The sequence below is a fragment of the Phalacrocorax aristotelis genome, chromosome 6 (assembly GCF_949628215.1).
Source record: "Phalacrocorax aristotelis chromosome 6, bGulAri2.1, whole genome shotgun sequence".
Taxonomy (NCBI): Eukaryota; Metazoa; Chordata; class Aves; order Suliformes; family Phalacrocoracidae; genus Phalacrocorax; species Phalacrocorax aristotelis.
Window position 1 is genome coordinate 61,094,291 of NC_134281.1, and position 22,654 is coordinate 61,116,944.

Genomic DNA, 22,654 nt, shown 5'->3' on the forward strand with positions numbered 1-22,654 from the left:
AGCTTTCTCACTTGACAAATCTAGAACTGGGCATTTGAATACTACGGCTACTGCCAGCATTGCCTCAAAATGCCTTTTCTTTCATTTTCTCAAAAAAATTAAAATTTAAGGCTAAATTATTCAAGGCCATTAAAGGCCAAGTATAAATACAGGCATCTGGGGAGGAGGAATTGCACTTCTCAGCCCATTCCAAAATTCCACAGTCTAGTCCCTGGTGACGCTCACGAAAGCAAAGTTATCGCTTCATAACATATTTTTTAATGACAATTGCGTGTTTCAGCCAATACAGTTTTTCATTCTTGAGTCCTTGAGGAGAGAAAGGCCACCTTAGAGAAGGGAGTGCTTAGTATTTAAAAAAAATAACCACCACAGTCTAAATAAATGGAACATCGAGAGAACACTGCCTCAGTCAATACTTCCATTCAAAATTTTCTTCAAATGCATCCTCTTTTTCATTGAGAAAGAGGAGGAGGAGCATATATGTCCTCAGGCTAAAGCTGTATTTTGCTGCTCGAAACAAAGGACAGAACATTGCTGCTATTGTGAGTACGAGTTACTGTCCAGTAGTGTTTCACACCAAAGCAAACGCGATGGACATAATGGAGGATGCTGCGCTTCTGACATAAATGTCTGCCATAGTGGACTTCTGACTGAAAGGACTGATGCTCAAGGTTTAATTTATAGAAAGGTTATAACTGCAAAATAAACGAGCCGCTTCCTCTGCCCTTGGTCCTTAATCCTTCACACCCCTAATAGAAATAATTTTATAAGAATTGAATATTTAAAACAGAAGCTATATCTTTAAGTCAATAAAAATGGATACAGTGAATTAAACATGTTTCATAAACGAGTAGGAAATAAACATTAGAAGCAATTGAGATAACTTGTCCCTGAAATGAGAGATTATGAAAAAGATTGACTGGGGCACAGAGTGGATAATGTAAAACGTGCAAGAGATCTTATTTTCCTTAAGTAAACATTTAGCCTTTTCCAGAGAAAGGGTCAGCATTTTTGTCATTGCATTTTTTGATGATAAAATCACAATCTTACAAAAAAGCACAATCCTTAGGCTAATAGTTAGCTTTCCTAAACAGATTTTGTGATGTTATTCTTTCATGAGCATTTCTCTGTAAAAAGCCTCTTGTCTCTTCAAAACAATTTTCTGTCTCAGATCATCACAATTAATAATAAATCTGTAACATTTCAGCAAAAGCTAGATCTACAAAAATTATCATGGGGAGCAAAAACTACCTTATGTCTACAGTCTTAATTTTTTTCTGGATGCTGCAATTTGCTTTAAAAGTAGGTCTTCTGAAACTTTGAAGCACTTATGATGAAAATGATGTAATAGGGGGTCTTTGTATTTTGTAATTTCTAGTACTTCTCCCGATTCAAATGCATTGGACCAGCATTAACCAAAATGACTTAAATATAAAATGTTTTTATAAGAAACACCTGAATGAATGTTCCATCTGTGGTGCCGAGAAATATTTAAAAGCTGTTTAAATTGAAAGAAACTCTAAAGATCTCCGAGAACTGCACTAGCACCATTCACGCTAGATAAGGACAACAGCAATCATTTAAAGCCACCAGGGTACCACATGTAAATGTAAAGCTAATGATTGGAACTTTGGATACACTGATTTTACTCTATCTCTGCAGTGAAGATATTCACATTCACTGACTGGAGCGGAATATGTACATGGTTTTATGAGAAGGCAAGGCCAGAGGGCAAAGAAAGATCAGCAAAAGACGACGACTACAGCACAGAAATTTGAACTCCTTGAATTGTGCTGCATAGATTGCTGATCACGGCAGGAAGTATGGAAGGGAAACAAGGTAGAGATGTGTTGCTATACCATCTGCTAATACAGAAGTATTTATTTTAGCAGTATCTGCAGGACTAGTATAGCAGAAGGTCATTAAAAATTATTTTTATAAACTTCTTACTAAAAGGGATTAGAATGCGAATCAGCTATTTAACCTCGTGACAGCCACAACTGACAGATTTTTTGATGTGAATCTGTAATATCACAGAGTGTAGAAATATGTGGTGCATTCATAACTTCAGAAGTTTTATGTGCAAATTCAGCAGAGGGGTGGAGATATAGCCAATCTCACTATTCATATGCCTTCCTACCTTAGAGGAACTTATCTTATTCTTTGCTTCTGGTTTCATTATCGTTTTCTGGGCTGGGAGGGACTTCTGTAAGACTGGAAACTTGAATTTTTGTGTGACATAGTATGGAATATAGCTTCCAGGGGTCGGATTTGGGACTGGTGCTGTTTAACATCTTTGTTGGCGACATGGCCAGGAGGATTGAGTGCACCCTCAGCTAGTTTGCCAATGACACCAAGCTGTGTGGTGCGGTTGACATGCTGGAGGGAAGGGACGCCATTCAGGGGGACCTTGACAGGCTTGGGAGGTGGGCCCATGAGAACCTCATGAGGTTCAACAAGGCCAAGTGCCAGGTCCTGCACATTGGTCGGGGGAATCCTAAGCACAAAGACAGGCTGGGTGGAAAATGGAATGAGAGCAGCCCTGATGAGAAGGACTTGGGGGTGTTGGTTGATGAGAAGCTCAGCATGACCTGGCAATGTGCGCTCACAGCCCAGAAAGTCAACCGTATCCTGGGCTGCATCAAAAGAAGCGTGGCCAGCAGGTTGAGGGAGGTGAATCTGCCCCTCTGCTCTCGTGGCACCCCGCCTGAGTGGGGGTCTCTCTATTACTGTACACCAGAGTACTGTGTTCAGCTCTGGGGCCCCAACATAAGAAGGACATGGACCTGTTGGAGCAAGTCCAGAGGAGGGTCACGAAGATGATCAGAGGGCTGGAGTATCAGATGGGCTGATAGAGTTGGGGTTGTTCAGCCTGGAGAAGAGAAGGCTGTGGGGAGACCTTATTGCGGCCTCCCAGTACCTGAAAGGGTCTACAAGAAAGCTGGAGAGGGACTTTTTACATGGGCATGTAGTGATAATACAAGGGGTGATGGCTTTGAACTGAAAGAGGGTAGATTTAGATTAGACATAAGGAAGAAATGCTTCACTCTGAGGGCAGTGAGGTGCTGGAATAGGTTGCCCAGAGAAGCTGTGGATGCCCCATCCCTGGAAGTGTCCAAGGCCAGGTTGGACGGGCCTTTGGGCAACCTGGTCTAGTGGAAGGTGTCCCTGCCCATGGCAGGGGGGCTGGAACTAGATGATCTATAAGGTCCCTCCCAACCAATACCATTCTGTGATTCTGTGAGCCGTTCCACTGCATTTTTGTGTCTCTAGTTTGATTGCATATGTTACTAACATACGTATGAGCTTGTTAAATGGTAATGTCCATATAATTTTCATATCAACATATTAATCACAAAGAGAAGGAAAAGCAAGAGCACTTCCAAAATTTGTGCTGGGGACCGAGAAGGTGTCTGGGAGGCAGTATATTACGCGGCAGGCAGAGGTGGAAGTAGGATTAGCCTTTACATTAAAGAGTCAGAGGGGAACTTGAGGCTTTGAAAAGACAAAAATGCAGGAGACCATATTCTTTGCTTGTGGCTAAAGCTGATCCTCATGGGAGACTGTTAGTACATATGTTTTTTAATTATTTTTAATGATTTGATAATTCTGCATGTATTCAGGGACTGGACGGAAAACAGGTCAGTGGCAATCTCTGTATCCTGAGCTGTTTTTAGGATACATTCAAACAGGACTGACTATTGCCGCAAGTCAGAGAACAAGCCTATCCGTGAGGCAGATGTCCTCCATGTGGGCCAGGAATACACATAGGGCAAAGATATGACTAATCCTCCCTATGTGATGTAATGTGTATCTCAAAAAATCTAATGAGTTTCTCTCAGAATACCTCAAAAAGGAGTACGCAGAATAAGCAGCAAGGACTAAACAGTTGCTGAAAAATGTATTAGAGCACAGGGAGAGTAGTAGTACTAGAATAAATTCATTTAGAATGGGGACAGACTGAGAAGTATAAGAATAATAAATTATTTACAGAAAGTAAATTTGCTTATTTGGCTGAATTTACTTGTAGTGCAACTGGGCAAGGATATTATATCCTATGTCTAAAAAAGGAGAGATTTATACCAAGAAATACTTATTTCTCAAATATAAAAAATAACACAAAACCACCGCCAATAGGTAGAATTCAGTTTAACTAAGAGTCACGGCTGCCAGTTAACTAAGAGTTGTTGTGGACAAAGTGGTAAAGAAGATGGATCACAGTATACTGTATAACATTTCTACTTCTCCCATAGGGGAAAAAATGCCCAGGAAATACCTCAGTATCTCACTAACTAATTAAATTTTCCAATCATTCCGAATTGACCAATCCAAGAACTTCACTGAAGTTTATGCTCGTGGCCCTTAGTTTGCTGCTGAAAAGTTTGATAAATATAAATTCAGTTTTCATGACTTTAGGATAAGAACCATGATGTGGAAAAATCAATGTCTCCTCTTCCAATAAAAAAGATAGGAAAACAAATAATAAGATTATGTAATCACAATCTCTGAACTGAAAATTATCATTCATGGTAACGTTGCATTGGGAAGTTATATAGAAAATGACTTAGAGGTAAGTCATCATTGTATAAAAATACCAATGTTTCTTTCTGCCGTGGTTTTATAAACCTCAGTATTTACTGAATTTTTTTAGGACCTGATGAAAGCAAACCTCAAAACAAAACTGTATGAGCACAAAATACTCTTTGTATGCACTGGATAAATATATTTTTCCTCTAGGAATGGACTTTAACCATACCCAAGAGATCCTGATTGAAAAATAGGAACAGATACAAAGAAACCACTAGATACCTCACGCTACCTGAGCCGTAAGCAGAGGGTGTCATGGACTGAGCCTTTTGACGTGGTATCCTACAGCATCCTTGTTGTAGTCGAACTGGGGAGGTATGAACTGGGTGGGTGCATTACAAGGCAGCCAGACAAATGTTTGGCCTGGTAAAGGGTAGTGGTTTGAGTCTAACTTGCAGCTGGTAGTGGGAGGCATCGCTGAGGGGTTGATACTGCTAAACATCTTCAGGAGGATGGAGCAGAATGACTCCAAAGCAGTGGAAACTGCCGAAGGCCAGAGCTGCTCTTCGGAGAGGCTCTGAAAGGCTGGAGGTATGGGCTAGAAGACCTCCAAAGGTCTCTGACTGCACTGATGATAAAGTTTCATGGCCTGTTTTGTATAAAACAGCTTCAGGCTATGGAGGAGTTAATGAAAAGGTTTTTGTCATCTATTTAAGGATGCATTTGCCATAAATGAGCAACTACCATGTATTATTTTAATTTGGTATTGACTGACTGAAAGGTTAATATCATTCCCTGTGTTTGTCCTCAGGAAAACAAGTTTTATTACACTCCATTTCATTATGATTTTTTGGTTTTGAGTTGCACTTAGTATTTTTTTCCCCATTTAATTTCTGTATATGCATGTCTTGAAATAATTACCAGGAGGGGTAACCTTCAAGGTTCTGATTTTGGCAAGTTTTACTGTGCTGTTGCCATGAAGACATCCTGATCGGGGAGCCAGAGCCTTAGAACAGGTCCTGGGAATGCACAGAGACCAATAGTGGGGGAAGTCTGCACAGCCCTTTACTCTTCTTAGTAAATTCACTCCTCTAAGTATGTTAAGTAACTGCTGTTCGAGATAAATCAGTTATCAGAATAGAAATTATGTCTGGGCTGAATAAAATGAATATAATGTTGTAACTGACATGTTGGACAAGGCTTTTTGTGTCTCTGAAAAATAGCTACTGATTTAAAAAGTAAATCGCTGAGTGTATTAGAAAGGCTAACTCAAAAGAAAATAATCTATTGAATGATGCTGATCCCATAGGAAATGTAATTTTACCTTGAAGCAAACAACCACAATTTTGAACACTCTTTGAAACGTATATTTTAAAAGAATTCCTTGGCTAAGTTGAGGTGACAGAAGTAACTTTCAGGCTTAAATTTGCTTTGCAGAAACCTTTTCTCTGAATAAGGTATTTCCAAACAGCTTTCATTTCATTGTCCTGCTGAGTAAAATATGTGCAGGGCATATTATAAATAATTTAGGAGGTCACAGTTCTCCAAGAAAACTTAAGAACTTGGCAATTCTGATTTCGTTAACCAGTATTTTGTTGTTCCTTTCTACAATGATTTTATTGATGCAATGATTTGAATATTACTCGACATCTGTGGTTTTTCTTATTTAACATGCTTGTAGGCTTTTGTGATGTCTGAGCTTATCTGACTTTTGTGTCATAAGATATTGGACATAATTGGTAGTTGATTTCTGTAAATATGAATTAGTTACTAAACATTCAAAGTTCCCTACTTTATGCTTCTGAAAAAGCAGATTTGTTGTAACATGCTCATTTGCTACCCTGCCTGACATGCACCTCTGTATTCTTTATGCAAGTGCCCAGAAATACCTGTGATGACAGCAGATAATATTGATCCGAGATCTCGTTATAAATTCAGACCTGTCACACGCTTGCTTTGAGAACTGAGAGTGCATATATCTACAGCTGTATCTAAATTCTTCATACCATCATCTGGTCTATGTGCCGTTTGTTACTCAGTACAGTAGCTCGGGGTTACAACTACACTGTTTTCATTCTATTTTCTTGGAAAAGTCTCAATACCGTATATTGAAAATGCACAGAATCTTATTATAAGAAGGTAGATTTGTTACAATAATATGTAAGAGGTTACACAAAATGAATAGGAAAAAATAATGGCAGTAGGGAGGCTGAGACTGAACAACCCCGTTTGATACAAGTACGTGTGTGACAGGTTTGCGTCCATGAGATCTCAATAATATTTGCTGTCACCACAGGTATTAATGTATTCTAAATGTACTGACAGTCATATTTCTGTAAATCCAATTTTAAAACTGAAGTCCAAACTCAAGTAAGATCTACAGTTTCATATACAGAAAATTATTTAAGTGCTTAGTTATCTCCTTGAAAGGGACATACTAAAACATATTTTAAAGTATTTTCTTAAAGGAGTGGTTCTAAAAAAAGAGGTCCATGAAAATATCTACAAAACTCTGGTGTTTGATAACACACACCAATAATTAAAGAATAATATTATTCACAGTGTTGTGATTGGTGCTTAATAAGAGAGTTGGTAAAGCTGTAGTCCTCAGAATGGAGTCTTTTCCAGTTGTCCTGGCTCCCCCCTTATAGGCTACTTTACAGCTTCAGGAGGATGTAAACACTATTTCCCAAAACCACAGCAGTGAAGAGGGCTACTTGGTTTCAGAATTTGCTTAAGCCGCTGTTATGCTAACTGATACACACTTTTCAGTGAAATAAGTAAATAGGAATATTAAATCTGCATTCCCAGTTACAAGGATTTGTTTGGTTAGAAGGCAGGGCAGCAGACAGATGACTTCTTGAGGGGAATGCAGGATGAAAAAATTACATTTGTGTTATCTGGGGCTGCTTTAGATTAGTTATCAAAGTGCTTTAAAAGTCTGAGAAAGGCTCAGAAGGGGTCAGAATATTAAAATCACTTTAATTGCTCCTGAGGAAAAAAGCTTTAAATAAATAGGAGTGCATATTTTGTGAATAATTACATAATATGTTTTTTTTTCTTGTGAAAAGACATGGATACAGAAGCAGCTGGGTAAGACTGTACAAAATCCCAAGGCCTGGTATTTCCCTTTTGACCTACTTTTGGCTGTAACTCAAGTTCCAATTTGACTGACTTATGAAAAATGTGCCTGGTTGTTTCTTTTGCTTTTCTGATAAGTCAACCTCTGTCATCAAGTTGAAGAGAGCGTAGGGTAGTACGAAAAAGGTATATGCTACCTGTGATACCACCATGAAATTTAAGTAAGCAAATCATCGTGTATGCTGCTGTATCCATGAGTACAGTCACCTCCTCCATGTTATCGGCTTGAATCACTGCTGTTTTGCATTCTGCGTTTCCTTCCCTGCACACGCACATTTTGTGGTGTACTTAGTTCATCAGTATGACTCCGTCGTGTTGGCAGAAAAGGTAGTTATTAGGAAAGTATTTCTAGAAGCTGGCCAGTAATGACAAGGACTAGAGATCATTTAGTTCTAGTCAACACTGAGCTAGCTAGACAAATGGTACTTTCTTTGTCTGATACCCGGGTTATTTCCCTATTTATAGAAAAAAGTCTTTTAGTACTATTCCCATTGGGATGGTCTTATGAATGGGGATAAGATAATCCGTATCAGGGGACTTGCTATTTTGCATTCTGTTGTCTCAGCATCTCTTTCAGACAGAAATACGCATTCTCCAATTCCAGACAACACCAGGTTTAGAATTTAAAACCCTTTAATGACAGGAACAAAACAGTGACAAGAAAAATAGTCATGTTTTTGAAATAGTTTCAAGTGTTTGGATGAATTATGCTGCTGACAGAAGTCTAGTTGCCTTTAAGATTGGAGTCACTGATGAAAAAACCTGAAGCTGCAGTCCATGCTTGTGGTGAAGTGTCACCGATTCTTGGAAGTAATGCTAGGACATAAGAGGTTATGTCCACGTTCAGTCTCCTTTTATCTCAGATACATTTCTTGCCACTGTGCTGTGCACAGCATTAAGAAATAATCTCAGAATTGTCTTGCTTGGGTTTCGCCATCGCCCAAACATTGTAATATGAATCTTAAATGCAAGAACAGAGGCAAATGCTCCCTTAACTGCTCATATTCGATTCCTGCATCCTGAAATGAGATGAGGGTAACTCCTTTATTTCAGACAGGGAAAGCTATCAAGTGGCCATCAGCGGTGGATGGGTGTCCCTCACATAGCTAGATAATAAAGTGTCATAATCAGAATTGTTAAAGTTGCAACTTTTTGTCCATGTCTAAATTAGAGTTGAATGCAGCTGTCACTAGAGAACAGCCACCTTTACACTTTCGTTTCACTTACATTCTTACTTCTTGGATAACATGCACTGTCCTTTCTGGCTAACGCTCAATGTGTTCCAGCGCAAATATGATAACCAAAAGAACCAACTTTCTGAATTGGTGGTTAAGATAACTTAGTACTGAAGTAAGAGGAATTCGGTCCTCTAGAAAATTGATTTCTTTCTAGCGTTAGGAAAGTTTCCCAGCTGACTGAATAAAGGAATGGTTAAGATATTTATTGCCTGTTTTTCCTTTGTAACAAACTCAACAAAAACTTCATTAATGCCAGGACAAAGTACATGAAGATTGATGCTGTGTACTTCGAGAGTTTTTAAGATCTCCCTGTGCATACATTAAGATCATTTCCTCTCGGGAGGAAAAAAGAAAGTGAGTAAAAATACTGGAGGGGGACAGATTTGGGGCTGGTTTCTTCCCCCCCCCCCCCCCCCCAGTAAAAGAACTCCTTTTTGAAAAACGAGGTCAGATCAGGTGAACAGTAAATTGTTCTGTTCAGAAGGTGCACAGAGTGCACACTTATTAGCTGACCACAGGGGAAGTAGTGCATGCTGTATCCTTATACTAAACAAGTATGATTGAAGCTCTTTGATCTTTCAGAATTTTTGAAATACAATAAAATATTTAAATCCTGAATGTTTTCCTGTAGATAATTCAAAGTCTTTCTAAAAGAAATATGTACTGCTACTGGATTTCTGTTTTTTACCAGCTTGGAGGACTAAGAATTCTGCTGGCTAGGTTCTTAAGTGGAATGATTAACGCGTATAGAAACATGTGCTCATGTCACGCATCTTGGTTTAAAAACGTGAATAATAGCTCCGGTCTAGAATTCCGTTGTATGTTCTTTCTTTCTGTTTTTATGCCACTTAGGTTTAAATGCAAGAATTTCAGAACTTTTCAGTTCATTTCTATAAGTAAGAAAAGTCTTCCACTTGTTCCTGAATGCTCCCTCATGAAAATAATTCTGTGTTCAAACCCAGACACGCAAAGCCGTGGCCTTCTCTAGGTTTCATCTTATACAAGCAATCCAGTGCCTTGTGGAGTGAGGCGGTAGGGTAGAGGGCTGCTCTTCTGAAAGACAGGCTTTGAGAGGGCTCCTCCCAGACTACTGCTGCACAGATTTACACAAGGTGCTTGAATTTTACCCGGTTTGCAGTGAGGATCCAGTAAGAATGCCTAAGTGATGCCCTGAAGCATTTTTGTCATACTACAGCATTGAAAAAGGAGACTTCAGTGCCCAGCATAGGCTGGAGCCTCTCTGAGCACTCCCTGTTCATTTAATAGGCTCCTATGAACTTCATGGATTTGAACTGGAAATTTGTTAACTGTGTTAGATCTGTAGCCAACCAGAAACACCATTTTTAGAGCTACAGCTGGATGTTGTTCTAATAGCTGTTATACTGCGTTTCCTGTCCCTGACAGTCACCTTCTCTGCTTCAGCTTTTTCTTCTTTGCGTATTTGGTGCAAATGCTCCTTTATTGTCTTATACTTGACCAACTATAGAAGAAAGGTGGAAGCCTGGTTACCTGAAGGCAATATGCATCTAATGGGAAAATAAATGTTTCTCATGAGAAAAGAATTACTTAGTGTATGTCTACACATATGCCTGTGTATACATATACAATTTTATTTTTTGTGATTATGTGTAATGTTATATAATCAGTGTATGAGTGCAAAGAAGTAGCAGTCATATTAGTAGTGAACAACAGAGGAATCTGGTTTTAGCTAGGGGAAGAAAAAGGTCTCTTCACATAGCACCAACAGTTTTAGAAAGCCCTTCAAGACCACGCAGTGTCCAATAGCACCAGCAGAGTTAGCAGTCACGTGGGCGTCACTCACATGCGTGTTTTGGCACAGTCCCTTCTAATATCTTCATATATGTTACTTAAAATGATGTGGTGAATTCCTTTCTGTGACTTTCTATAACACATAGTGGATATGTGTCCTTGAGCATGGATGAATAGGAAATATATATAGCATCCTTTTTTCCGGGACTGAAAGGTTAGAAGGCATTGTACTGAGCATTGCAGGAAGAACCAGTAGTGTCAACATCAGTCTTTGGCCTTTACCCATTGACTGAAGTTACTGGAGTGAGAGTAACATAACTGGGGTGACACCTGGGAGAGGGCCCAGGATATATTCATAGCAGTAGGATGTTCTTCAGTGGCTACTGAATCATGTTGATCAGAAATGGGAGAGCAGACACCAAGCAAGAGTTGACCATGTTTAGCAATTAACAGTTTAGAGCGTTCTTAAATCAGCAGGCTAAATAATAACATACAATTTTCATATTGACGAACTACTAATACTGTAGGAAACAGGGTAAATTAATTTCCAAGTAGCTAATGAGATTTCAATTTAATTTTGCATAGTATTGTAGTAGTACGAGTCGTATTTCCAACTAAAATAGTGTATTGTGGTAACCCTTGTTTGTACATAATATTCTTGTTATAAAGCCTCATGGTAGGGATGACTTAATTTGTATTGTGAAGCAGCATTAAAGCAGCGCAGTCTTCCTACTGACAAGTTCTTGAAATCCGGGGAAAAAAGATTTTAGTGGCTAATCATGTAGTCTGATATTTGTGAAAACTGTAGCTTTTTGAGATCTAGAAACACAGCCATTCCAAAGATCAAAATGCAAAGTTTAACTAAGCATTCAAAGAATAGATGACTGGTTTCAAATTTGCTTTTAATTTTTAATGTTAGTATTCCCAAACATCCTATTAACCCAAGCAAAGAATACAGGTAACAGTTGCTTTCTGTAATTGTCCTTAATGATACTAAGCTTCAGGTTGGGATAATACTTGCCAGTCTTCTTCGGAAACATCTTTTTTGCGCAATTCAAAAAAATTGAAACCCAGCAGATGTAGGGCGTACAGCCATTATAAAGTTTAAAGGCATAAAGCTCATTAACTGCATTGACAAATGAACATATTTTTCAGAATAAATTTTCAAAATTAAACTTAAAAAATGCCATCTAGACTCTGAAACCTGCTGAGCTTGATTCCTACATGCAGCAGCATTACATCACTCTAAAATGCTTATTGGGGTATACTCCTGCGGTTATCAAATGATGGCCAGCAAAAGTAACCCTTACAAAAGAAGTCCACTGTACATACTATGAAGGTCATTACAGAAAACTCCAGGCTTGTAGAAAAGCAGCACAGAGATGCCATCTAGCAGTAACTCTTAGAAATTTCCTAATATTTAATAGTTCCTCTTTCAAGATACTGCACTGAAGTACAGGAAAAAGGAAAGATTTTATATCCCAAGTCCTTTCCTTATAGCTGACTTCCTGCTGAATATCTGGCCACCCTGCTGGAAATAAAACTTTACTGAAATACATGCTCACAAATAATTATATTTTCTTGCATTTTTCTATGTAAACACAGAGAAGAATGAGAATCAAATTAACAGATGTAACATTTAATAAGTCTCTTAAAATTGATGTTCTGTAATTAGCACTAAGAGTGTTTAAAGTAGTGAGCTGTCTTCCATTTGTCAAAGAAGAATTTCCAGAGCTGGTCAATATTCTAGATCATGTTTAATGGGGCGGGGGGGGGGGGGAAGAAATACAAAAGCATGGGCAATAAACTACTATGGTTGAAACAAAATCTTAACGTTCCAGAGACTGTAGAATATTTTTTTTTTTGTTACATATTTTACCATAAGATGGCGATACTTAAACACTTGACAATCAGTAAATAACCTAGTAAGTTTAGCGTAAAAGCCCTGTCATAATAAGACTGCCTGTGGGCAGCTCTCTTGAGCCAGTGATGGCCTGGTACTAAATCAAAGCTTTTTTTCCCCAGGCATTATTTTAAAGTAGCTGATCAGTAAAATAAGTTACTACTTGCATATTAATTACATAGGACACGAATAGGAATGTATTGGGTATACTCTGAAACATCTGATGTGATTTATTTTCATACAATAGTTTGAATTTGAATAGCTGGATCATTTGTGAGTGTCAAGGGCATGCAGAAAGTTGCCTGTCTACTCATGAGCACATTTCTTTTGGAAAAGAAAGAATTTAACAGCCCTGTGTTTCCTTCAATTACTCTCACATGATATATATGCTTCCCAACCTGCAGGGCACAAAATTACTATTCTGTTTCAATTTAGCATAAAGAAAGATAAATAACAGATAAATTCCATTTCTAAAGTGATATTGCAATCACAACTTGTACTTATTTGCTAAAAAAACCCCGTAAACATTTTATGTATATCATTTTTCACAGAAATATGAAATCTGTTGTTCACAGTCAACAAAACTAAATGATTATCTACCATATGGCATCTTAAGCAAGGATCTGAGTAACCATTTGATTTCATGTTTTCACTTCTGAAGAGCCAAATTAGCTCTGATAAACACCAGACTTTGATTAAGGGCTCTTATTTTTACATAATCTTAAGGATTTTTGAGCTTTCTGGCTCATGACCCCTTCACAAAGTTAAAAGAGCCTGCAATAAACATTTTAATATCCTTGAAAATGTCACACAGAGTGATGAATAAAAGGCCATTTTTGTGCCCTCTGCCCAGCGTGCCACAGCAAAAAGGGCTAGGAGCAAAGTTTCAAAAGTTAATTTATGCCAGTTCATTCCAGTGGCTCACCCTGCTTTTTAGTGCCGGATCGTGACAGACACATAAGATGGAGCATTTCTTCCTGTTATTTCGGGGCATCTCTCTGACACCTGAACTAAAAGAATAATTCTGCCAGCTGAAGCTTGCTTGCTTCATTAGTGGGTTTATTCTTCTGTGCCTAGACAGCGGTACAAATTCTGCTTTTCCTGCTTTCACACAGTCTCTGTAAGTCTCTAAACTTTAATAGCTCTCTCTAAGTGTAACAGAAGATAGAAAAATAAAGAAAAATGACTGGGTGGAATCCCGTAATTATCCATTCTGTGACCATGTGCTGCTATTCACTCAGATGTGATGTGGAACTCCTGTGCGTTGCCTGATGAGTCTCTTTACAGCCATAGCACTAGCTGATACGTCCAAAATAGCTCCTACTTATTAACACTGACATAATTAATTATTTAGCTAAAGTTATTAATCCTATATCACCTCCTGCTTCTTTAATTTGTCACTGTATCTTACTGGTTAAAAAGCCGTCAGAATACCGCAGCCGTAAATCAGATTTCCTCTGGATTGCTTTTCAAGTTCTATCTTTATATTTTTAAGGGGGAACATTCCTTTTGTATTGTTGGAAACTCAGTACATATTTGTATATGATTAATTTCTGCAATTAATTCCTTTATTTTAAAAGGGAAAAGCTGGCTGCAAGAGCTGAACGTTGCCTCATATGGTTGTCTGCTACCTAAACAGTATCATTAAAATGACATTCACCAACAGACAATGTAAATTGTGGCAACACGGTACGAGCTACTGCTGGTAACGTACTGCAATACTGTAAGAACATTTTCTCTCCTGTTACTTTTTTTAATAACGCTCGCAGTTGCACGATTGCCTGCCACAAAAAGCCAAACGAGACAAGTTCTGCGCCTCCGAGCTGCAGCACCACAGAGGCCAGCAGGCCGAGGGGGTTTCCGTCACCATTCCTCTTCAGCGGCACAGTGCAATTCTGGGCTTTTTAAAATGATTTAATCTAAAGTCACCTTCACAAGCCAGGTTGCACGGCTAACACGTACTGCTTACTTTCATCATCATTTCAGTATCAGACGCGAGCTTTCGGTGACCCGAACACATCTGAAAATAACAAAACTCTGCAGCAGCAGCCTGGAGCGTGGCTGTAGTGCTAAAACCAGCATCTTCACGTGATGCCTCCGGTTCGGGCTCGCAACAAATTCATTCCCAGCCGGAGGCTGTCTATCCCTGCTCCCCCAGTGCCTGGTGCAGTCCCTGGGCGCTATTGATACCTTTGTGCCTTGGGCTGGGTAAATCGCTGGTGGTTTTAGCTGGACAGCTACCGGGGCCCCGCACCGCCCCGGGGCTCCACACAGCCCCGGGCCACCCCCCGCACCGCCCCCGGGGCGACCTCTGTCCCCGGCCCGGCTCCTACCTGGGAGGGATCGAGGCCGGCCAGCAAGGACAGCAGCAGGAGGTTGAGGATGTTGGCGGGCGCCCTCATCCTGGCGCCGGGGCTGCCTCTCCGCGCCGCTCCCCTCGATCATTCACTCCGCTCCCGCCGCAGCGACCGCGCCGGCAGCCGCGCCTTGTGCCCGCCCGCCCGGCCGAGCCCGACTGGAGGCGGCGGCGGCAGCAGCAGCCGCCCGGGGGACGCTCATTCCGCGGGCAGCCTGAGGGCGGGCAGGCGGGCGAGGAGGGCGCTGCCGGAGCGGCTCGGCGGCCCCGGCCCACCCCCGCCCCTCCCTCCCCTCCGCCCCCGCCAGCCCACCCCAAAAGTTTGGGGACGGGAGATGGCGGCGGTGGCGGGCTGTGCTGAGCTGAGGGGTGCCCGCAGCCTGAGGGGTGCCCGCAGCCTGAGGGGTGCCCGCAGCCTGAGGGGAGCCGCGCCCGGGCCGCCGAGGCGCGCCGGATCCCGTCTCAGGGGGCGGCTCCCCGCGCCCCTTCCCGAAACCGCCGCGCTGTTCACCTCATGGCGGCGGCGGCTCCTTCCCCCCGGGGCCGCAGGTGCAGCTCTCCTCAGCAGAGCAGCGGGCACCGCGGCCCTGGGAAGGGGGCAAGGGCGGCCGGAGGAGAGGGGCTTCGTCTGGGGGATCCAACCTTCCCGCTCCCCCACCTAGAGGGTTAAGGCTGAGCCCTGCTGAGGGGAAAACCAACCTCTGCCCCCCGGCCGGGCCAGGAAGGGGCTGTTATGCCTCCCTGCTTCGGCCAAAGCTGTGGCGGGAAGGGCTGCGTAGTCGAGGGCTGGTGGAAGGGTGCTTTGGGAGCCCTCCCAAGGGCACACTGTCCTATGCCATCGGGGGTTCCCTTTCCTCAACTTCACCGAGCGTGTTTGTAGCCAGACCACGCTGGTTTGGCAGCCAAGGCTCCGCTGGGCTCCCTCCTGCCTGCGCGGCAGCTCGCGGTCACCCTTCCACAGGTACGGGCGAGGAAGGGCACGGATGCGATTTGGCTCCCTCAGGGTTGCGCGTTCAGCATGGCTCAGTATGGCCCAAACGTAGCTCACGCTTGGAGCAGCGCCGTCCTGTTGGCGTGGGCAAAGGATGTCAAAGTTTCCATTATTTACCCCTTACAAGACTCAAACTTGCGATCTATGGTCAGGGTAACCCTATTGATAAGATTATAGCTAATGTTGTTTTAACTGAGGTTTTCAATTGCGTGGTTAAAATGTGTTAGCTTTGCAGGTGGCAGTTTTTTGGTCTCCGTTAGGTTCTCTGGGGTCTACATTGTGTACTTTTTCAGCAGCTAGCACAGAAAGGCCCACGCTGTTGTGGATTTTTTAGGTGCTGTGTAATCTTCAGAGAAAAGTAGGATAGAAATATCCTTAAAGAAGCAAGACTTCAGTGTCAAAAAAAACCACAAAAAACACACACAAACCCAAACCAAAATCCAGCCTTGTGAGGGTGTTTTGGTGGAGTGTCTGTTAGGACGAGTAGGGACAGGGCATGGTTTTCTAACTTACCCTCTCCAAGATTGGTGTCTTTTGTCTTCAGGAGTTAAGACCACCGCTGAAAGACAAACGGAGCAGAAACTGTTCTGCCCACGTGCTATCTGAAAAAATTGCATATCTTTGGCATAATGTTGCCAGATCAAAAATGCCAGCTTTTCCTGCAGTGGCTTATTATGTTTTTGAGTTCTGAAATTCTTCTGGGATTAAGATAACCGGGTTTTCTGTTATGAGTGAATCAAAATTCATGTTTTATGCTACAAGGACTTAGAGAAGCCCCCTTTCGGTCAGCAGTATCCTTTACAAAGATAGTGTCTTTCATTTCCGTGGAAGGTAGATCTATGAAGTGCGGTTCCTTATGACAAGGAAAGGAAATTATAGAATTATGAATGAGCTTCCGTTGACATTCCAGGGTCTACAATGGAGAGAGAAGCCTCTCTGATGCAGACTCTATTGAATTCCTTTCTACAAAGAAAATATGAAAAAGGTACAGAAGGGAGACTAGGGTTTGGTGGGGCTTTTTTGTAGAAAAGATATAAAAGCTCTTTTTTTCTATGAAATAATGATAAAAAATATAGAAAGGGACAGTTGCATCTATAAATATGGATTCAATAATCAACAAAGTAATGGTACCAAAGCACTGAAAATCTGAGGTTCTCCAGATGACAGAGGGAATGGTGTTTTCAAAAGAAACAATTTCTTGTGGAAAAAAAGAACATAGATTCTAAAGCCACAAAGGCAGGAATGAAGGTCTTTGGGTCTTTTCTAGAGTACCTCACTGACTAGTTCTCTTATCTTCCCGACCTTTGATTTCCCTTTCCCTACACTTTCCTCCCCTTCCTTCTTTCAGTCTATCAGAGATAAAAATGGCAAAATGTATGAACTGTGAAATTAATCACAGAATGCAAATTTTCTAGAGGGCTTCAGCTATGCGATATGCTTGTCCACTTCCTGATGCTGCTTGGAATATCCGTCTTTGAAATCAGTAAAATATTGAAGAGTACAAGTTAAAAATAAAACAAGTGGTCCCCCAGGCCCCTGAAAAAAGTGAGACTTCAGATCTGAACTCCTCAGATATTTTTCATGTGTTACAAAGTAATAATTTGTTTGATATATGAAAAGGTACCAAAATGTGTTTCAAAAGAATGGCACGAAGTGACCCAATTCTATTTTGCTTGATTTTAACAATCCATCAAGAAGAAAAAGCAAATCTGTAACAGACCTAGTCCTCTACCCTCTAGCAACATGACAAGTCAGTTTTTTACCAGAAAAGGCTGTCTGAAGAGTGGTAAAAGTCCCTAGCAATTAGGACCTGAAATAATTTGGTTTGTTAAAATGTATCTGAAAAAATTAAACAAAATCCAAGTGCATATGAGAATTGTTTATTTCTGCTGTATGCCCTAAAGTGGCAAGGGAATACCTGATTCTGAAGATCTCTCCTAAGGAAGCTTTTAATCATCCTTGAAAGCTATGAAATTCTATGTGAACTACATTTCTTCTTGAATTCTTTTTATGGGGATGGCTGCAGTCAGGGTGAAATACTCAGTCAGGAGAGAGAAGAAAAGAGAGGTCAGAAGTGTTCCTGCAGGCGTTGGTGACAGAGTATCAGCAAAATGGAGGCCCGCTGGATACGGCTTGTCTGGGTAGTGAAGGATATTCTCAGTGTGTGGCTAAAGTTATAGCGCTTCTTTTTCCACGCCATATTGCAAGATGTATTGCCAGCGGTTGGCATAAGACAGATACTTGTTCATTTGGGTACGGTGGGAACTGAAGTTGATAAATTGGATGTAGGTACGGAATTTTATATAAATAAGTTCCAAGTTCTGCAGTCTGAGTTTGACAGCTCGAAAGTACTGATGGGGGTTATGATAAAAGACAACATACATATGCATCTCTGGAAAGACAATCTTTACATTTTTTATAGCAGGTCACATTTGAAAACTGGATTTTTAATTGTAGTGCTATCAAATATTGTTTCTAGACAAGAAAATTTTTCACGAAATCAGTCTTATACTTACACTGAGTATTTCATGGGTGTTGAATTTTCTGCTAAGTTGGGAAGGTGGTCCAGATTTGGAATTTTAGGCATTCTCCATATTTATTGTAAGAATGAAAAGTTCAGGGAGTTGGGAAGACGGCTTGAATACTGACCCTTGTTGACTTTAATGGAGCTGAAATACCCCTGGAGAGTATAAATGTCTCTCTCATTACATAAGATATTTTGATATTTCAATGAGACTAAACGAGAAAAAGATAAGAACAAAATTGAGCTATCAGTGATATAAAAGCTAAATGTTTATGGTACATGTTATATTTGATTACATTTGTATGGAACTTGAGAAGAGCAGAGTGTTTGAAGTGTTGTTAAATCAGGTGAACAGAAAAATCAGCAAAATACCAATTCATTTAATTTAGCCAGTGAAGAATATATAGGTGTCAAATAAAATACAGAGGTATTGCAGATATGGGACAAAGTTCAGGACTACTGTGAATTATTAAATTTGCTTATATTTGGATAGGTTTTGCCATCATGTGGAAATATAGTTCAGAGTTATCAGTCACGTAAGGACTTGAGTCACCTTTTTTGGAACCTGTCAATGCCACAACCTCACTTCCTAATCTATATTGCTATATCGGTTAGTTACAATATCGAAATGGGGTTTTAGAAGCATGTTCTATCAGTGTAACAGCCCTAGCGATGATCACTTTACTAAATAGAATTGTACAATTAGGTCAAGGCTGAGCATTTTTTGAAATCCTACCGATACCTTATGTGTGGCTTTTGTAATTTTGAATATCATAAAACTTAAGGATTAAGATTCTCTTTTAAAAGATCACCAGGACAGTAAATGTATGCTTGATGAACTCTCTGCTGTTCTTAAAATTGCACGATCACATAGAATAAGTGAAACTTGGAGAACTAAGGTGGAAATATGTTTTATTTCAGAATTCTAGTGCAGATAGTAAAATCTGGTCAGTTGTGTAATAGAAATTTGGTGTGGTTGTCAGATTTTGAAAATAAAGAAGGTACAATTACTCAGTGTGAATAGGATTAATATAATTTTTGAACACTAAAATATTCAGCTGCCATGATTTAAAATTGAATATTACCTCTAAAAATACAGGATTTGTGGTGTGTCAGGTCACAGTTGAAGTACAGCTAAGTAGCTGATGATCAGAAAATTAATTCCCCAGCTAAGTCTTAGGAATCTGTAGAATGTGATATTCAACATTTCTTCTAATTTAGAACGTAACGTATTTTGCAAATGCATACCGCAAAAGTCACGAAGACAGAGCAGTATGCTCTATGATGACACGTTTATGAATTTGTTTTGATAGTAATTTTAATTCTCTCAATGTTTATATGCAAGCAGAACTACTTTGTGTCTCACAGCATATATATAGATGTTTATTGTCCAGAGCATCATAGTAAAGAGGCTGCTGGCAATATTCCGTGTCACAACATTGTGGGAATTGAAAGGACCCGAGTATCCTCGGCTATTGATTATGGGGGCTTCTGGGGCTCAGCATCCCACAGGACTGGCTCTCAGAATAATAAAAATAACACGGAATCACTACTAAAAGTTCTCTTGCAATACCAGTCTTTGTCCTAATCACTTAAGGGCACAAGTACTTAGAAGAAAGATTAGGTCATGATTATAAATTATGATGCAAACATTCTGATGGATTCTATGTTGTGTTCTATTTTGAGGTTGTGAATGCTGCCTTCATACCTGCTATCTTCCCCAAATCAAGAATCGGTGTACCTAATGCCTCACGCCTGTCTTCTGTGAGGAAACTTCTGCTGGAATGGAGAAAGAAACGTTTGCGTAAGAGCTTGTCACAAAGACAAATGACCTTGAGAGGTGGGTGTTTTCTGTAATACAGTAATTCATTGCTTTGATTTTTAATCAGTTTCTGTTTTCAGAAGCACCTAGCGGTATGGTGCTGCTTGTGGCACTACTGCAATATTCATGGGTCTGTCCCATGCGCCAAGAAGGATGCTTGTTATAGCTGGTGACATAAGCTTGGGCGCTGTTCTGATAATTTTTTGTTAGTTGACACATATTTGATATTTTAGTTCTAGCTGGGTGCTAGAATATAACTAATCAAAAAAAAAAAAAAAATCGCCCAAGCTGATGCTTACCGGCATTCCTCTGGTGCTTCTGTAGGACTAGATTCTGAACGCTGATGTAGGATCGTGGCTGTGAAAGGTACGTGTCAGTATTCTCCCTGAGTCAGTTTGAGTAGGGAGGTGGCTTTTTAGCAGGTAAATGTTAGGAAGAGAAATATTTTAAAAAGGTGTTGTGGTTTACTTCATACAACATTTATTAGGTTCCAGAGTAAGTCTTTCTAAAAAGTAAATTGGTGTGTCTCTTGGCAGTTATCAGATGGTATCTGCTCTTTTTAATCTATGAGGAGATTATCCAGGTGATACACTACTTGTCATGAGTGAAGAGACCTCCAGACTAGCTCCATCCACGTCTCGAAGCAGTGTAGCTGTGCTGACTGAGTTGCACTGGGTAGACTTAACAGCTCAGCAGATTTTGCATTCCACAATGTGCAGTGTCTTTTGTTTTCCATTTTCTCATTACAGTATAAAATTTAGGAGACTATAACTTGCATGTGGGACATGTCATCCCTTTTTTATCATATTCCGTTTGTGCAGCGTTACACAAAATGCTTGAGAGTTGGCTCTAGTTTTGTTTTGATTGTAGTCCTATCCTGTTGCACAGCAGCAACAGAGGGACAGATGAAGTGATTCCATTCATTCCAACTGCAGTCTTTCATAGCTTTGGCTATGGTACGTGGTCAAAGTAAACACAGTATCTCTTCTTTAGAGAAGAAAATTTTTGAGGATTTTCTTCAGTTTTCTGTAGGATATCAGCCCATTTGTAAATTCTGGAGGGAGTAACTGAGTTAAATAATCCATTTAAATAATTGTAACAAAACTATGCTTTGAAGCAAAAGGTCTTGTACCATGCACCGGTACACGTTAGGGGCTCACCTGCTGGAGAGCGTCTCTGCTGAGAAGGCCCTGGGGGTGCTGGGGGCAGCGAGGAGACCCTGAGCCAGCACCGGGCCCTTGGGGCCAAGGGGGCCAGCGGTGCCCTGGGGTGCATGGAAAGGAGTGTGGCCAGCAGGGCGAGGGAGGTTCTCCTCCCCCTCTGCTCTGCCCCAGGGAGGCCACATCTGGGGTGCTGCGGCCAGTTCTGGGCCCCCCAGTTCCAGACTGACAGGGAACTGCTGGAGAGAGTCCAGCGGAGAGGTACCAAAGTGATCAGGGGCCTGGAGCATCTCCCTTGTGAGGAAAGGCTGAGAGACCTGGGTTAGTTCAGCCTGGAGGAGAGAAGGCTGAGGGGGATCTCATCAATGCTTCTAAATACCTGAAGGGCAGGTGTCAGGAGGATGGGGCCGGGCTCTTTCCAGCGGTGCCCAACGCCAGGCCAAGGGGCGACGGGCACAAGCTGGAACACGGGAAGTTCCCCCTGAACATGAGGACAAACCCCTTCCCTGTGCGGGTGCCAGAGCAGGGGCACAGGCTGCCCAGAGAGGCTGTGGGGTCCCTTCCCTGGAGACATTCACCCCCCGCCTGGACGCAGCCCTGTGCCCCTGCTCTGGGGGTGCCTGCTCCAGCAGGGGGTGGGATGGGGTGAGCCCCAGAGGGCCCTTCCAGCCCCCACCACTCTGGGATTCTGTGGTTCTGTTTTCCCTCCTATTGTGGTTTACATTCCAGTAAATTTGTTGGTCTTTTAAACAGCTATCCCTCATTTACAACTGGTGTATCTGGAAAGTGAACCTACAATATCTGATATTCAGGAAGCATAAAAGCTATAAATACCACATGTTTCAAGCCATAAGGAAACCCTTTTTCACCACTAGGACAGTGAAGTAGCAGAACAGGTTGCCCAGCAAGGTAGCACTGTCTGTATCCTTGGGGGTTTTCTAGACCAGATTGAATAAAACTCTGAGCTCTGAGTAACCAGGTCTGACTTCACAGCTGAGCCTGCTTTGAGTAGCACTATGGACTGGAGGCCTCCTGAGGTCTTTTCCAGCCTGAGTTATCCCATGATCCGGTATCAACGTGAACAGTGGTGAGCTGCACAACTGGCTTGCCTCTTCTGCTGTGGTTGGGACTTGGAGCCACCTTCCTTATCCCTCAACCTATCTGAGAAAAAATAGGTCCTGTGTTTCCCGTCAGTATATATTTTTGGACCAATACGTATATA

General features: G+C 41.3%; 1 protein-coding gene and 1 long non-coding RNA gene across 3 annotated transcripts in view; one reads left to right on the top strand and one right to left on the bottom strand.

Annotated features, from left to right (window-relative positions):
• OLFM3 (olfactomedin 3) overlaps positions 1–15,205 on the bottom strand; it is a 65,829-nt gene extending 50,624 nt beyond the window's left edge. Inside the window, exon 1 of the mRNA XM_075098256.1 lies at positions 14,913–15,205. Within this exon, the coding sequence (XP_074954357.1) occupies positions 14,913–14,981 (69 nt within the window). The 5' untranslated portion in view covers positions 14,982–15,205. The remainder of the gene's footprint in view (positions 1–14,912) is intronic.
• Positions 1–22,654, top strand: part of LOC142059419 (uncharacterized) — a 443,822-nt gene that overhangs the window by 189,329 nt on the left and 231,839 nt on the right. For both annotated transcript variants that reach the window (XR_012661334.1, XR_012661335.1), the window contains one exon: positions 20,137–20,290. This is a non-coding gene — a long non-coding RNA (uncharacterized LOC142059419). The remainder of the gene's footprint in view (positions 1–20,136; positions 20,291–22,654) is intronic.